At 36.1% G+C, this 18,640-nt stretch overlaps 1 protein-coding gene across 1 annotated transcript in view; it reads left to right on the top strand.

The window, feature by feature from the left end:
• Positions 1 to 17,857, top strand: part of pigg (phosphatidylinositol glycan anchor biosynthesis class G (EMM blood group)) — a 135,561-nt gene extending 117,704 nt beyond the window's left edge. Inside the window, exon 13 of the mRNA XM_069190969.1 lies at positions 11,009 to 17,857. Coding sequence (XP_069047070.1) covers positions 11,009 to 11,228 — 220 coding nt within the window. The 3' untranslated portion in view covers positions 11,229 to 17,857. The remainder of the gene's footprint in view (positions 1 to 11,008) is intronic.
• The last annotated feature ends 783 nt before the right edge of the window (positions 17,858 to 18,640 follow it).

The following is an 18,640-nucleotide window of genomic DNA, read 5'->3' as shown; positions in this document are numbered from 1 at the left end:
CTGAAACATACATTGCAAAACAGAATGCATATCTAACCAGTATCAAAGGAAATGTGAGGGGTTCTGTTTCGACAATGGATAAAACTATAAAACTACACACATAGATGAAAGTTAAGATCAGTGAGATCTGAGCATACAAACCCCATGCAGACAGCACTCTAGGCCCAGAAATAAACCCAAGGCACCAGCACTGCAAGGTAGCAATGCTAACCACTGTGTCACAGTGCTGCCCATTCTATCACCACCCTTAATATCATGTGTGGCAAAATAATAGAATGTGGCACATAAATAATGATATTTAGGTCTGTTCTTACTCATATGAACAGTTCAAGAAATCGTGCAAAGAAAATTAGTGTGCTTTAAAATAATGTTGTTATACTGTATCTTCCAATATGACGAATATGAGCCCTTCAATCCTTCTGTACCCTACACCAAAGTAAACACCATCAATTTCCCTTCGGGATCAATAAAATCTTATCTATCTATCTAAACAGACACCACCTGCTTCCATGCAGGACTTTAGCTCTGTGGAGTACAACAAAAGCCACCCTCAGTGATTTCCTCAGTCCTGAAAGGGCATCTGCTCACCTGGGCAGTGACTTTACTATAATCCTGGTCCAACAGCAGCATACTGTACATCCCTTAGTAGGGAGAACAGATCTGAATTGCCTCTTTAGTTTCAGGAGCAATTGTCTGTCAAAACAAGAGGGAGTCAAAAATGATCACCATAGATTCTGTGTTCCCTCTCCATGTTACTGCTGAAAAGCTCACCAAGTAGACAGGGTTTCAACAGAAAGTATTTTCCAGCTCAACAGTCTTACATTCCAAACTCTCCAGTTTTGCTAGCCAGTGCATGTTCCCGATTGCTTTTTTCAACCTGTTCCAATGTCTGTTTTCAGTATCAGTTGCTAAATAGTAGTCATCTGCACACATCTCGGCAATCCGTGAACTCACCTCCATTCTCTCTTTTTTTACCAACCGATGTTAAATTTGTTTTGACAAGAAAGGTTTATTATACTTACAGTAGAAACGTTTATAATAAATGGTGCATAAAATAACATTAAACCAGCGGCTCCCAACTTTTTCAAGTGTGTGAATCCCTTTTCCATCCTCCAAAGCTTTCATGGATCACCCTACTACAGTTTCTTTTTGCATTTTTGTTATCTAATATAAAGAAATAATCTGCAGTCAGTAAACATTTGTAATGTACACATCTTAAATTAATTTGTGCTAGTTAACTCGACAAATGTATTTGTGAAGTATAGCAGTACATGTATTTCATGGTAAATCTGCATTATATTAGGCTGAAGATGTTCAAGTAGGTCGCTGCGTCAACATTCATAAGCTGCAAAGAAACAGGTTAAGGTATATTCCATGCTGAAAGGAAAAGAAGAGGCACAACTTTTTGGCTGTGGAGCCTTCTTCATGTGAGGGAGAGAGGGAAACTGGCAGTTAATAAAGCATGGAAGAACAAAAGACAGTGTAGTTAAGAAGAGACATTGAGTAGGGGAGGAATGGTATGGACACTCAGGGAGAACAGGAGGAGAGGTGTGAAGCCACAACCTGTACATGAATAAAGAAGGATTTAGAAGAAGCGTCTGTCATTGACAGAAGGGGGAGGTGTACTCAAAGTTTTGGGATAATTTTGGTTTTGGATGTCTTACTGCAGTGGGAGTTCTGAAACTCCTCTGTGAGGATGCACACAGAGAAATCATGGCCATTAGTGGTGAAACGGGGAACTGTCTGTTTGGAAAGATTTTCGATTCTCACAGCTCTGACACAAACCTGAAATGGTCTCCCAGTCTCCTTCCTGTCTCACCAATTTAAATAGGTTGGCATTTTCAACCAAAGATGCAGTAAATGAGGTTGCTGGAAATAAATGATGTAATCGAATAATCTAGAATTGTCCATAGGGGCCTTACATGTGCGTGGTATTTCCCCTTCTTAACTACCCTATCTTTTGTTTTTCCATGCTGGATTTATCTGTTGGTTTACCTCTATCCCTTACATCTAAAGAAGGCGCTACAGCTTAAATGTTGTGCCTCTTTTTCCTTTCAGCATTGAATCAACCTTAACCTGTTCCTTTGAAATATAGGCTGCATCATACAAAACATTATACAAAGGCATATTATTTACCTTTCTATATTTCAACACTAAAAAAACTCTTGTCTTCTATCTTCTATCTACAACTGGCAAAACAAGGTTGGCAGTTTTCACCAGCTCAGTAGTCCTGTACTGAATATGGTATCTGAATACTCATGAACATCATGAACACCTTCAGTTTTGTTTCATTATGAATCAAAAATTCACTTTTTCTGATAATTCTCTCATTAATGTATCATTTTCCATATGTATTCACCAGTAATCCAGATAATACGAACAAACATTGTTAGTTATAATATACACATTGTTTTTGTATTTATTAAAAAGTGAAGGGATGACATTTCACACTGAGTGCTTTTATATATGGGATGATATACAGTTTTTTTACATTTTTCATGTAGAGGGAAGCTCCCTGTTTTACACACTACCTATTAATGCAAGGGTATCCCTTTTCTGCATTGGTTAAAAATTTGATTCCACATTACTTATGCAGTTTCACGGCCTGTGTGGCCTGCAGTGTTTTGCAGAAGGTTTTTATTCCTTGGGTATACTAACTCGACTTAGCTTATGTACCTCTGGGAAATTGAATAAGTGAGGTTGCAGTTGAAGAACCATTTACTATGCAGCATGGCATTTGCTACATTTTAAGCAGATCTCTAAAGACAATTTCCCCATTTTCTTCCTTCTTGCTGTATTGATCTTCAAGAAAAAGTCAACATGCTACATATAATTCCTACAGTGTAAATTCATAAGGGCAAGTGTTAAATTCAAGTTGATAATTTTGTTTGTATTGAATGTAATGTCACTCTTTCAATTTTTACTCTGCTTCTGTCCCAGGTTTTGGTTCAGTGATTGATTGCTTTTCCAGTTTCCAATTATGTACTCTCTCTTCCATTCAAGATTTTGAAAATATTGTCACGATTGTTTAACCTATGGAATGGATCGTGGTGTAATTTTATGATTTTGCACCTAATGGCAACATGAGATCAATAATTATTGCCCTGCCTTTTATGCCATCTACATGGAGTATAGTTTAACCCTGCCAGCTACAAACATTCAGCTGCACTTCTTAGTTTAAATGTTTTTACCTGATAATTTTCCTTGATTTCATTTCAAAAGTGAATGTCCTACAGAGGTCATGCCACATAAATCCTTCTTTTTGAATATTTTAGGGACATAGTACTGTATATGATACAGAAGTACACTAACATTACGTTCTCATCAACATTTGATCATTACCACAAACTTTCAGAGACAACTGTATATCATCATACTGTATAACATCCAACAAAACCCTGGCAATACTACAACAGACCATTTATTTGCAACTGTTAATGCCCTTCATTTTGGCAGGTAGTCTTGCATTTTTGCGTTATAACTGCCAGTCTGGCATTTCCAGATAAGAACCACTGTGAGTGCTCCACATAATTTGTCTGTTGGCACAATTTTAATGAATTTTAGCAAATTCAAAGTAATTAACATTGACTTCTCGTATTGTTATCTGATATCATTACACTCCTTTCTGTTAAGGAGGAACAAATCAAGGCCTGTAAAGAGATGGAGATCTATTTATGCCAACATTAGCATTATAGCTGGCTGCTTTCTGTTCATTCTTGAAAATGGCATTAATATTAAAGGAGGAAAAATGTTTGTAAAGGTAAAATCAGTAAAGCCAAGCATACTGAAATATTTCTCCAACTCATATTAATCTAGGTCTGTTACTTTATCTATAAAGACCTTTTATTTCAAGAAAAAAATGCTTCATCCAGGCAATGACAAGTTTAATGAATAGATTTCAGCAATGTACTGTATCTTATTACACAAGGTGCTGTCACAATGATGTGAAACCATTGAAAACTAGTACAGAATTACCTCTAGTTTTTCAAAATTTTCTTGCATTACCTAAATACTTACTGTACATATGTACTATTTATTCATACAACATTGACAGACTTGCCACCCATCTACTAATTTGTGATGCAACACCAAATTATTAACTATTAACAATACTGCTGTAAATGTACCCTTCTACTCATTGGTTATCCTATGTAAATAGGTTACATTGGCCTTTGCTCAGTTACAGCTCAGTGCATTTTTGTATATCACATACTGTACCGAAATCTTGAATTTCTCAAGGTATTAACTACATTTTAATTCCATTTTGTTTAGTCATGCAAGTTATAAGGGGAAAATGTAAAATGCCTTAGTTCTGTGCCCTAGAACCTGTTCTGAGAACTGGTCTTTTATAAGCAAATAGCAGCAGAAAAATCAAGATATGAAAGTGCTCCAGTGCTGACTGATCTGGTGAATTTATAATAAGCTCAAGCAGGAGCTACATCTTTTCACATCCGTTTGGAACTGTATTAATCCATCTAGAGTTCAACCAGATCTTCTGTATCTGTATTTTCATGTTGAGTGGTTTAAAACCCAGTACTGGTAAATTTGGTATTTACTGTATATGTTATTATAAACTTGGTGCAGTTGTAAGCAATGCTTCCTCGTAGCACTGGGACCCTGGGTTTAATTTCTGGGGGGGCTATCTATGTGGAGTTTGGTCTCCCTGTGTTCATGTGGGTTTCCACTGGGTACTCCAGTTTCCTCCCACAGTCCAAAGACATGCTGGTAGGTTAAATTAAGAAGTTATTTGGCTTCTTTAAAACCTGGCCCTGTGGGAGTGTTTTGTCTGTGTCTCTGTGTGCCCTGCAAAGGACTAGTGTCCTCTCTGAGGTGTATAAGCCCAGTCCTTCCCAGAATAGGTTGAGGGCCAGTCTGACCCTGAAAGGGATAAATGGTTATTGAAGGTGATCATGGTGATGATATTAACAGTAAACAGTACTTCTTCTTCTTCTTCTTCTTCTTCTTTTTCACAGCCTTAGTCCCAGACTGTCCTGGGGTCAGCTGCTTTGGTTGCTCTTCTCCATTTGTCTCTGTCGAGCACATCTTCCTCACTCACTTCACATACCTCCATATCTTTTCTCACACAATCTATCCATCTCTTTCTAGGCCTGCCTCTTCCTCTGTTACCTTCCACCTCAAATTCCATTACCCTCTTTGTTACTTCCTCAACGTCCCTCCTCATGATATGTCCATACCACTGTAACCTCGCCTCTCGCATCTTCTCAACCACATCCACCACCCTACATCGTCTACGGATTTCTTCATTTCTGATCTTATCCTTCATTGAAATCTGCAGAATCCATCTCAACATCCTCATTTCACTTCTTCTCATCAAGTTCTCTTCCCTCTTTCCAACTGCCAAGCATTCAGCTCCATATAGTAGTACAGGTTTAATCACAGTCTTGTACATTTTGCACTTTAACTTTCTGGGAATTTTCCTGTCACAGATTATTCCAGTTATTTCTCTCCACTTGTTCCATCCAGCTTTCACTCTTTGTTTTACTGCCTCCAGTGTTTCTCCTCCCTTTACCAGTTTTGATCCAAGGTATTTAAAGTCATCAACTTGTTTCAGTTTTCCTCCATTTGTCTCCTCAACATTGGTCATAGTATCTCCTCTTCTCTCCATTACCATTATTTCAGATTTTTCTGCATTCATTTTCAGTCCACCCTTTTCCAGACTCTTCTGCCATTTGAACACTTTCTCCTGTAGTTCTACTTCTGAGTCTGCCATCAGTGCCACATAATCAGCAAAGATGAGTTCCCAAGGCACTTCTGTTCTTACCTCCTCTGTCAGTGTGTCAATAATGTTTATGAAAAAGAAAGGACTTAGTGCTGATCCTTGGTGTACTCCAACTGTGATTTCAAACTCTCCCTGTTGTGTTATCATCTTCGTAGTTGCATCTCTATAGGTTGCTTGAACTAACTTCACCATGCTTTCTGGTACTCCTTTCTTCCTCAAGCACCAATACACCACCTCTCTGGGCACACGGTCATATGCCTTCTCCAAGTCCAGAAAGGCCACATACAGCTTTTTCCCTTTCTCTAGTGTCTTCTCCTGTAACTGTCTCATCACAAAAATGGCATCTGTTGTGCTTTTCCCTGCTGAGAATCCAAATTGTGAGTTGTGGATCCTGATTATCTTCCTGAGTCTCTTGTCCAGAATTTTTCCAGGATTTTCAATCCATGTTCCAGAAGTTTTATTCCTCTATAGTTTTTACACTCCATTGGGTCTCCTTTCTCCTTGTAGATGGTAACCATACTGCTTTTTGTCCATTCTTCTGGAATTCTCTCTTCCTTTGCAATATTGTTTAGCAATCTCGTCAGCTACTGAATCCCCTCTTCATCGAGGTTCTTAAAGTGTTCTGCTGCTATTCCTGATGGTCCAGTTGGTTTGCCCACTTTCATCTCTTTGATAGCTTCTGTCACTTCCTTTACTGAAATTTCTTGGATTGGTCCACACACTACGTCTGCCTCCACTAGGTTCTCCCTCTCATTTTCTACATTTAACAGATTTTTGAAGTACTCCAGCCATCTTTGCTTGATCTGTTCTTCTTTAATCAAGACTCTGCCTTCTCCATCCTTGAGTACCGCCACCCGGATAATATATTTTTTCTGTCTCGCTCTATGTTAACAGTAAACAGTACAATGAGCTAAATATACTGGTAAAAATAGTGTGTGAATTTTTGCATAATTTCTCTGTTGTGAAAGTGCTGACATCTTTAGTTAAGTTCTTTGCTTTATCTTTTTAATTAAAATTACAATTAAGAATGACCTTTAAAGGTCACATTGAATTGAGGGAAAAAAAAACTAGACAGAGTCTTCATGCTTAGAATGTGCTTCTTTCATCATACATTTTATAACAAGGATAGAGGCACACAAATGAATATACACAGTGGCACGTAACACAGATTCGTTAAGCTACAACATGACAAAGTGTGTTTATCAGGACTCTGCTGAAGCAAAAGTTTTAAGAGTTGTTTTTTTCTTGTTGTGATATATTAATATAATAATCCTTCAACCAGCGCAAGGCCAGTGTTTAAAGTTATTCCCATGCTGACTTTCAAACATGCCAGTGCATCAGTGCAAATAATATTTTGCACCTTAGTTTAAGCTTTTCATGTTTTTTTTCAAGAATGCAAAAATGTAACAGATCACAATACAGACTTAATTTCTTCTTTAAAGTTCCTTTTTGTGAGTGGGCAACTTAATAGATAGATATCTATAATAAATAAATATCGATAGTTACAGAGAAGCAGGTGTGATATTTTTTGTTGTGATTTTAATGAGTTCATGAATCTTGGAAATTTACAACAGGTCCCACTTCTCTTGAATGTGTCAAATTTAATTAAAAAAATACAACAGGTGAATAAGAAAATGTGCTGAATTTAATATTCTAGACATTCAGAAAACAAAATGAACTTAACTAAGTAAATTCAGCACATCAGTGATGGAATTCATGCTGTTACAAACTTGTGGTTGTTAAAACTACAGACAGAATAAGAAATATCAATCAGATCAGTACAGATAAGAGTCAAGTACTAATATCAGCTTTCTGTGGAAGAAAAATTTATAAAAATTAACATTTTCTCTTTAAGTGGATGCTAAAAAAATGGGAATCCCCTTCATTATTCAAAGCAATGCATCACCAGACAATAAGATTTATTTTAGCCTGAAGGAAAAAACAAAATGGAAACCAGTTTTTTTTTCCCCAAAACAGAAAACAAGTCAATTTCTTAAGGGCTAGAGTCTGGTACTTGTAATGGTCAAATTACTTGGACAGAAATTGTTCTCCTCTGTCTTCCCTTTCTGGTACCTCTCTGTGACTGATGTTTTTATTGTGTCATCTCTATTGATGTTCTAAAAGGGCTCACTTAATGATTTCACCATTAAGTCAAACTTGATTTTGTCTTGAGTCAGAAAGATAAGTACAGCTATTTTGGCAACCTGGATCTGCTGCCATTGTGACTCCCTCATGAGAGAGGGACAGATAAGTGGACAGCTTATGAAATTACTCTTCAGAGATGTCCGTTGTTTGCTCTTTTAAGAAGAGTTGATTTTGATAGGAATTCCAAACTCATAGTAGTATTCAAGCAGTCTAAGCTGAAAGCATTGTAGCCATAGGAAGCATATTCAGCCTTAAAGCATGGGCAGCATGGTGGCAAAGTGCCTAGCTGGGACCCTGGGTTCAATTCCAGACTTAAAGTGCTATCTGCTTGGAGTTTAGATGTTTGCATTGGTTTTCCTCAGTGTGACTCAGTTTCTTCCCACAGTATAAAAAGATACTGGTAGGCTTCTGGGAAAACTGGTCCTGGTTTGAGTGTGTGTATATCTGTGTCCATGTTTATGACTGAGTGTGCCCTGCAGTGGATTGGTGTCCCATCCAGGATGTGCCCTGCCTTGTGCCTGTTGTTTGCTGGCATATGCTCCAGCATCCTGAGTAAGAAGAAGTGGTTCGAAAATAGCTGGTTGGAAATCCTTAAAAAAAGAAGTCATACTGCTTCAAGAAATCTAACAATTACGCTCACCAGAACACTATTCACAAAAATTAGATATTAAAGCACAAACCCAGCCCTAAAACCTCATGTTACTAGCATATACATACAGTATAATAAAGTATCACTTCTGAGGTGTCTCTCAAAATATTAAAAAAAAAAAAAAACGTTTTAAAAGTTAGGACAGTAAAGTCAAAACTCTTAGTTTTGCTTTACTGTCATGCAATTTGTATTTGTAATTCTGAAATTAATATGTATATGAATGAATTGATATGAATGATAAGCATAGTGTAATTTGCTTTATTTTTAGAATATTGACACATTTAAGGATCTCTGAACACCTGTATGATCAAAATGCTTGAGAGGGATATTTCTCTGTTCAGTGACTCAACAGTTACATGTTTCACATTGTAAGGGTATCTCTCTGGCTGGTGGTGTAATCATAAGAAGACATGTTAAACTCAGTATCCCCTTCGATATTTCTAGGGTTGGTAAGACTGGGACTTATAGTAGTTTTATCTTTCAATCCTGCCTCATAATTTGTAGCGCTGTGGAAATGTATGCCTTCATCTGACAGACAAATCCGAGGTGAGATCCATGCAGAGAAGCATAAATCTGTCTTTCACAAAATCAGGCGGTGCCTGGTAGACACAGTGGGATCCTGGCAGGTTAGTAAATTGGTAATGACATATAATACTAAGCATTTCCATTGCTTCAGTGAGCCTTTGCAAGAGCACGAGATTAATTACAATATGCTGGGCTGTTGTTGCACCTGCCATTCACTGATGCTTTGAGGCAAAACTTGTCACTGCGCATCACACCCCAAATTTAGCACTTCTTCACGGGTGGAGCGCTCTTATTTCTGTGATGCAACGGTAATGATGCAAAATTGCTTTGTAAAACCTGTCTGTGCGTTTACTTTGCCTGTCACAATATCCCATGTTTTTTCATACCTCTGTCTGCTGTATTATAGTCATCTCTGTTTTTCGTAGTTTACTGTACTTTTACTATGGTATGCCACAATAAACCTTAAGGATATTTGTGAGAAATTATTTGCAGGGGAATATCAACATAGAGAGTGTAACAAAAGGAAAATCAAAGCAATGTTGTGGAAAAGGTGAGATATTTCCACAGTCATTTGAATACCAAATACTTGACATCATATTCAACTTTTCAGATTTGTTATGAATAAGAGAGAATGTCAGTGGCTTTAGAGCACCTCACACTAACACACATACAGTATGTAATTTGGCTCCTGTTCGACTAAGCTGGTAAAGGCATTCACCCAGGCACAGATTGAGTTCTGTGGTCCAGGCATCAAAGCTTGGTCCAACTGCGATCAAGATTATGGTCAGATTAGTCAGTCAGGGTTCCTTTTGACACAGCTTCCCAGGTGCATGTGGTGTAAGAGAAGTGCCTCTCCTTCAGTCAGTGCCAAATGTACGATACAGTGCTCCATTTTCCACAACTTATGAAAAAAAAAAGTTCAGAGGAACTGTTGTGCATTGTCATTTATGAGAAAACCACTCTTGTGGCTTCTGTTCTCCATTATTAAGACCTTCATGTTTGTCTCCTCTAAACGTATAATAAAGAAGGTTTGCCCTAATAGCACAACTATGTGTGCTAAGACTTTCTTTGTAAATCTAGCATATTGCCCATAGGATCTCAACATAGAACGCATTGTTGTACATGGCTGGTTTTCTCGATGCCGAGTCTTTTCCAATCACTTGAGATAATCAGAATACCTTCCCCAGGGATTCCCCAAGTGCTGGCACACAATTTGCTCAATGTCAAGGGTGGCGGAGTAGGGATTATTAAGATTACACTCTCTCAGATCTTGGTGAAACGGCAAACCCTACTTCTGCCTGGGCACTTAATGCTAAACTTGCTTTAAAAAAAGATACATCTGCAAAGGTTTCATTCATGAAACAGTAGTACCTTGCAAGTTAAATAGATTCCAGAATATAAAAATGAGCAATTTCAAACCAAGAGGAAACCCCCAAGGCAACTGTCAATGTAAGGTGATATTGTACTGCCCTGGAGCCAGCAGTGAGTTTGTTTATATATTTATTCTTTTTATTATACAATTCAACTTCATCTCTTGCTAGCTTTGTAACCCTGTTTATTTTGTTTTTACGTTGAGGAGCTCAGCTAAGCTTTCAATATATTTCCTTCTACCTATTTATTTGCAGGATCTGAAAATTAAGAGTAAACAGTGAACACATGTGAACAGATGATGAGATCTGGCTTGGTTTTTTATGTGCCGGGGCGTTTCAAATGAGTCAGAATCATCTTTGAGCCAAACAAAAGTTGCTGGGCAAAATTTTCTGGGTAGTATGTGTCAACCTCCTTCTATTGGTGCAAGGCTGATGATTACGGTTTTCCCTTCACCTTAATGATGTTGCTCCAGATGAGCTCTGGGGGTGTGTGCATAGTAATATATCTGATATTTATCATTACAAGACGCTGAGATGTTCTAAATCCTGGGGATTCACCTTTTACCTTTTTTTCCTCAGGAGCACAGCGGCCATTGGCCATGGTTGCTACTGCTTTGCACTGCTTCGATCCATACCAGCTGCAGCCTACATCATTCTCGTCACAGCGCTGCGGTACCACTTGTTCATCTGGAGTGTGTTCTCCCCAAAGCTCCTCTACGAAGGGATGCACACACTTGTGACCGCAGCCGTCTGCGTTTTCTTCACTGCCATGGATCAGAATCATGCTGTGAGAACCTGAAATGTCCTGAAACAAAGATGTCGCAACAGAAAGTGGGCAAAATGGCAATAGTCGGTGGGGAAATGTATAAGGGCAAATTGTGGGTGATGTGTAAATGTAACTCATTATGAAAGTGGAATAGAACTGGTTCCGTTTTTGTGATGCATACAAAATATTATTAAATGAAAATCAAGGAAGTTAATGAGGCCCAAGATCTACAAAATATAGGCACATTGTCTGATTTTTTTGTAAATTCATTAATGTTGATTTAGGTCAAAGAGCGTTCTCTTTTAATAAATTCAGGATTGTTTTTCAATGTAGTAGCTACAAAATGTCCAATAAAATGTAACCATCACTATGTCCCCTGTTTTGTGGAATCCTGAGGTATACTGTGGACATCAGTAACTTAATACCTCTAACTCTTACCTTCCATAACACTAAATCATTAGGTCAATGGAAATGTAGTTCATGTTTTTGGAGCTTTTACCCATAAAATCCACAAAAAAATGTTTTGGGTAAATGTGCTGTGTTTAGGTGTCTTGATTTTCAAATAAGATCTACTCACACACAAAGTTCTGATTGATGGTCTTATGGACATGTTTGTAAGAAACAGGAAATATCTTTATAAACTTATCTGGTGTTTAAAGAACGACTAAAACAATATCACAAAAATGAAAATATTAACATATTTAGTTCAAGTAGGTGGGGTTTCCCTCTCCTTCTAACGTCTGAAGAAGGCTCCACAGGTGAAACATTGTGTTTCTTTTCTTCTCTTTTCAGCATGGAATAAACCTTTACTTGTTCCTTATTAGCCACTTAATTTCACTATAAGTTTTCATTTCCTATGTCATTAGTTCCACTGTGTCATTAGTTCCATTGTGTCTTGGAGCTCAATTTGTAATGGTTGTAAAATCTAAAAATGCTGGAAGCCCAAGAGGCTCTTACCTTGTTGCTTGAATGATGTCACTCCTGAGACCCAGTATCTCATTCAGTATGCACATTTCAGAGTGAAAAATGAACCTCAATAATAATAACACCGTTGAATTCATAGATGGATAAAACTGTAATGTCACAGGATGGGACTAGTAACCTCACTGAATATTAATATTGATGGGAAGATGGAGTGTATGGGTAATGTTAATACTTTAAGTTTAATTAGACAGTACTCAAACCCCTTCAAGAATTGTTATTTAAATATGCCTTTTTACATTCAGAAGGTTGGCTTTGGACTCTTTACAGGAATTAAAATGCACTTCTTACCTAGAGTACCTCATATTTGTTTGTAAAGCAGGCATCTTAACACCACTAACATTTATCTCTAGCCCTCTGACTCTAGCAGGTTGTTTATATTTTATAAATTATTGTGCTCATTCTGTAATATTTTGTACTGTATGTGGACAAAGTTTGGGAAAATATATTTTTTTCCCCCAATAGTAGAACATTTACCCTCCACTCCTCACTCCTGCCCTCTGTGGTATCTGAAGTTCTTCCAAAATATTAACAATAATAAAATATTTAGTGTTTTTTAATGCCTTGTGCACCTCAGGGACATCTGTTACAGCTGTCCCATGTGATTCCTTTCACTGGTAGAATGTTAAGAGACAGACTGAGATCTATATCACAATGCATCCAGTTACATGTGCTGTGTTGCCAGGCCCTTACCATATTAATAATGTAGTAGTTGCAGTAATTGCCTGCATTGCAACCCATTCTAGTCGTGTACATGGATATATTTATTAAGCAAAGTACTAGATATTAGTATTTTTATCATTAACAATGGAGGAGGAGGTTTTCTATCAGAAGGACCACTGTAGCTGGAGAATAGAATAACAGTGTGAATAATAAAGCTGGCTCAAACTGCAAACATGTTTAAAGTATACCACTGGAGTATACTCTGCGTTTATATACTTATATAAGAGACATTCTTGAGCACCAGAATATGAAGAAGTACACAAGAATTAGAAGTACAGTGAAATATTCCCATAAGAAAGACTATTTTTGTTGATGAACAATTAGATTTACAAAGAATTAAAATTGCATTTTCTCTTTATATTCACATAGTGAAACTCAAACATGGTTTTAAACTGTTAGAGATGAATTCTCAAAAATAAGCATACAAAACAAATAAGATCAGTGTCCAGTTAAATAGCTTACTCAAGCAACAAAGACTATGGAGACTATAGAGAATGAACTGTAGATTAATTTATCCATTCCTTTTAAAATGAGCACACTGGTTTAACTTATTCAAGCTTAAATATATTTATATTTTATGATTTACATGTCCTAATGAAACACACCAGTTTACAGGTTTTGGGGATAACATGAAATGATTACAAGAAGAGTGAAACTAGAAAATGGTGGATGTCATTATCTTCTGTCAGTCAATAAGTCTCTAGTTGCATTGCAGATTCCTTCCGATGTCCTACGGTATGCAATCTATAAACGTTTTTTTCTTCTACAAAAAGCTTTAAAAGAAGCCCTCATTAAAAACAAATTAAAAAAAAACATTTTATAGTCTTGTGGAGAATAAATCTATTTACTGTTTGTTAGTATATTTTACAGTTTCTATGACAGACTAAACATTTATATTTACAAATTTTAGCTGAATAGAGAGGTAAGGAGCCTATTGCTCAAATACAAATACAATAAGAACTGTATGCTGTACCAGGTAAGATTGCAGTATGAGAAGAGGGATAAAAAGGAAACTAAGGTATTTAACAGGCTAGGAAGAATAGCCTTTGTAAAAAGGTTCTCCTATGTTCCAATAGAATCACATTGGTAAATTTGTACTCCAGGGTGAATAACACTGCAGGTCAATGCAAACAGACAAATGTTGATTAATATGTGAAACAAATACTAAAATCTAAAGAGCACAGTTTCACATTTGGCTGCTTTCCAAATAAAATCAAGGAAGACCTCTCTGCAATCCAAAGGATAGACCACTTTCAATGAGTGGAACTCAGGTTAAATGCAACTGTATCCATGGGAATATCTCCCAAAGTGAAAACTGCAAATACAACAAGTCTCAATGTAAATGAAACTTGGCAAACGCTGAACTGAAGGACTGTTAGAATGAAAACCAATCCTGTTAAGCCCAGGGCAGTCCTGAAAACAGCATTACTCTATGTTCTGTATAAGAGTACAGGTTTCAAGAATATTTGAAAATGGTATGGAAAATAAATATATTCATGAAAGTTTACTGCTAATATAGTGTACAGCGCAATCCAAGTTTGGAAACATGCTGTATAATATGAAAAGATAAGATTATTATACTGTAGATTTAGGGATGCAAAGTTAATAGGGAATAGAGATTACTTAAAAAATGAAATAATTGTATTCTCTTCCCTAGCATCTCTGTACTTTGTGTTCCAAACAGTTGAACAGCACTGTATCCTGCATTTTTAAAAAGAAAACTGAGAGTAAATTAATTTTCAAACATAATGAAACGTGTGCCAATGTGTATTTCAATTGTATGAAAAATGATCAATTTATGCTAATGTAATGGTTTTTTTTTCAAATTCATTTCTTTTTGTTTTAGTATATCATCAAAATTGATTTCTGGACAGTCTTTAATTCATTTTTATCATCTAGTTGCCAGAAAATCACTTATTCCAGGTCAGGCACACAGATACCTAGATCGATTCAGAAAGCAAAGGGTACAAGGCAGATACTGGGTACACTCTGGAGAGAATGTCAGAAGTTGCACATGCATACAGGTTATTTAGAGTCACCAATGCCTTTTGAAGGTGAATTTTGTCTCTGGACAGGGGGAGAACAGGGAAACTCCATACAGAAAGCACCCAACTCTTAAACTGAACCCAAGATCTGTGTGGCAGTTGCATGAATCATAGTACCACCTGAAACTGAATTCAGAAATAGTAAAATTACAAACTTCAATCGAGTTTATAAAACCACCTTTAATAGCAACGTTTTACAGAAACGAGAAAGCTGTTAATACAAGTTTGGCTTTTAGCATCAGGCAGAGAGGACTATGATGATCTCCAGATCTGGGAAAAGTTGCTTTTGAAATATTACAGATACTTGCACAATTGGTTTCTTTTTTTTTAATAGGAAATTGCTTTCAAGAAGGATTGTGTTTCTTAAAATGGTAACTTTACACACTGCATCCCTTTAACTGATGACAAATCATTTTCCCTCCACTCCTTTATTTATTAAATTATTTTAATAAAATATTATATTTTATATTTCTTGATACAGAATAAAAAATACTGTTTATTAAATTGTAAACATAACTGTAAAGGAATTAATAAATGTGATGTACTGTATGTGGATTACTTTTGAAAAGTAACCTAACACTGATCTCATGGTAGTAGAGTCACAGAGTAAAGGTTATAAAGTCCTGAACCTTGGAATAAATCTGTTAATGAAATTATGTTGAATGAGAGGAGAACCTGTCGTCTGTAAGGAAGATAAAATAAAATTGTATCATTATTATATTAACAGCACACCAGGAATTGGAAATGGGTTCCTTCTAGACTTTTGACAAACCAGATGTTTTAATGTCCAAACAATGGTTGAAAGATAATATTAAGTTTTTTCCATATTTTTCATATTCCTGCTTACCTTACAAAATAGTAAATGTTTATCATTCCATACAGGCAAATGAACACATGTACCTTTCAAAGGCTTATGTAGTACATTGTGTTTGTATCTTCAGAGGGTTGTCAGATTCAGTCATGATATTTCTGCTTCCTCTGACCTTCCTCTGGTTTGCCAATTTGAGCACTGAAGTCCTATTGGTGCTTGTAGGCATCTCTTCCCCTGTCAGTGCCACATTGACTAATAATAAAAAGGAAGCTTTTTACTCATTGGGTGATCCTCTAAAGCAATACTGACTGAAGTCCTTATGGGTACAATAATCTATGGCTCATTCAGGTTGAAAATCCCCCATTATTTCATCAGAGGCTTTCTGTTTCTCTCCAGCCAAAAAAAAAAACTAAATATAACCCCAAGAGTGTACGACTGACTTTAAGCAGGGCACAGCATCCAGTTTAATGAATATAAGCAGTTGAGATCCGTTAAAACAATTTCATTATATACTGTAGAATTCAATACAGGCCTTGATATGTTGGTAAATTCAAATAATAAAGTATACCACATTGCTAACATTATTTGCACTGCTGGCGGTATAATTCTACATTGTTCAGTTTTTTATTCTAAATGTAACTATTTTTGTTCAGTTACAAATTTTTAGTTTGCTTTGTTTACGATTTTAGGAACTGAAATCACTGAATAGGGTATAACTCAGTTTAGATCCTTAACCACAAAAAGGCCGGCAGAATCCTCGTGATATTAATTGAGCTTACTTTACTCCTCTTTGCTTAACATACCAAGGGCACTGCAGGAATTTCATCCTTTGAAATGTGGAAAAGAGGGTTTTTTTTGTATTGTCCAGGGGCTGCTCTTCTGCGGGTTTCACAGGTTTTTCTATTGTATTATAATGCTTTCGAATTTCTGGGGTTATTTTGGTTTTATGTACTTTGTTCTTTTCATTTGTTTTTCTCCAGTGCAACCTTGTCCACATCTCCCAAACCCCAGAACAATCTTTATTTTGTTTCAAAACGCCAGGCTGCTTAGCATTAAAAGATCACTATGAAAGAAAGAACATGGTCTGTGCCACTTTTTGCCTACTTCTCACTTATCATAAGTATCAAAGAAAACAGAGGCTGCCCTTTTCACAGGTATTTTCTTTTAAATTTAGATATTTTTTTAAGAAATAAAATACAATTACAATAAGCAGATGGAAAAGTAGGATTCCATGCAGCAATAACGAAAAACTACCAGTTTTTTTCAATGCAGTTTTTAGTTCTGCTTTGCAAATAAACCTATTCATGAAGCTCATTCACTAAAAGGAGACGAGCTAATCCTTGTATAATTCTGCATTCCAAAGCTTTCTGTTTTATGTGTGTAGGCACGTACCTGTGATATCCTGATTCACTCTGGCAAATCTTCTGAAAGTTATGTTATTCTTTGTGAAACACTTGGCTTTAAATAAAAAAACAACAAGAAATCCACATCACTAATCTTACACTTTACTTTCAAATGAGCCCTCACATCCTTTGACATAACTTTGTTAAATAATTTATGTCTTGGGATGTTTTGGGGATCAGCATATTGTTTTTGAATTATTGTTAATGTAGCCAGGCTTTTGTGGTTGCAGTCATGCTATCTGCAGATCCCTGTATGTGGCCAACAATTCTAACTTGTGCTGTGGTATTTAAACTGGTAAGCACAATACAGAAACTAAATAATAAGTACCTACCCACCTAAGGTGTATTTTTGATAATTGCAGTTACTGTATGTACATTTTTGTTTGTATTCTTTGCTGAGTCTTTCTTGGTTTTTTATTATATTAATTGTATTAATTACCCTATGATGTCTTCCATTCTGGGTTTTGTGTAATCTTGTATTTTCCAGGCATTTTCTGGTTTGTTTTTGTCTTCTCCGTTTATTTTTCTATGCATTATTTCATAATTTACAACTAAGCATTTTGAGAAAATAATTTGATTGGACTTTATGTATTTTTGTGCAATGTTACTGTTAAATATAGCATGTGAATGCAATTTGCACTGATTTGGATAATTCATTTAATAGTGAAAGGCTTTAAAATAAATTGACTTGAACAAAAATTCACCCTGTATTTTTATTTGAACATTTCCACCATTCCATTTTAAGTTACCTGTAAGAAACATGGTCAAATCGATTATTATTATATAAAAAATAACTGTATATATACAGTAGAAATATGTTTTGCCTAAATGTACTGAGAGGCATAAAGCGCAACAAAATTGTATTAATAAGTACTTTATCTACTGGTGTATATAAAGTACTGTACTTATCTGATGCATTTTAATACATCCCAGTATAGAGTAAAGTATAGGGTAAGTACTTAGCATTGTATCGACAATCATTAGGATTGTAGCCAAGTGACCTCTTTGATAAGCAACATACTCCAAGTCTGACACAGTGAAGGACATTGTTAACTGATCCATTCAGTAACAGTTCCCGCACAGTAATTGTGTAAAATGATTCCTCTCAGTCTGGTACCCAAGACTATGGGTCAGAGGTTACTGTCAATCACTCAAAGAATGACCAACTAATGAGAAAACCACAGAATGATTAGTAAGTAAAAATACTATATATCTGTTTACTCTTGTTTGTTTGCTATGCATATTTTGGTGTTATATCTGTTAATCACATATGGTATATACTGTATAGAATCTATGTATGAGTGCCTTTTATTGTGTTTGATTCCTAATTGCCATCAAAGCAGTCTATTTACTGTTCCCATTTGTAATTAAGTAAATGTAAAACCCTCACATTACTACATTAGTAAAACGACAATAAGGAATGGACTATTTCATATTTCACTTTGTTCTTAACTGAGCTTTGAAGTCCTCTAATACAGTTTA

The sequence above is a fragment of the Lepisosteus oculatus genome, chromosome 1 (assembly GCF_040954835.1).
Source record: "Lepisosteus oculatus isolate fLepOcu1 chromosome 1, fLepOcu1.hap2, whole genome shotgun sequence".
NCBI lineage: Eukaryota > Metazoa > Chordata > Actinopteri > Semionotiformes > Lepisosteidae > Lepisosteus > Lepisosteus oculatus.
The sequence above is the reverse complement of the archived record's forward strand: the minus strand, read 5'-3'. Positions and strand labels throughout refer to the sequence as shown.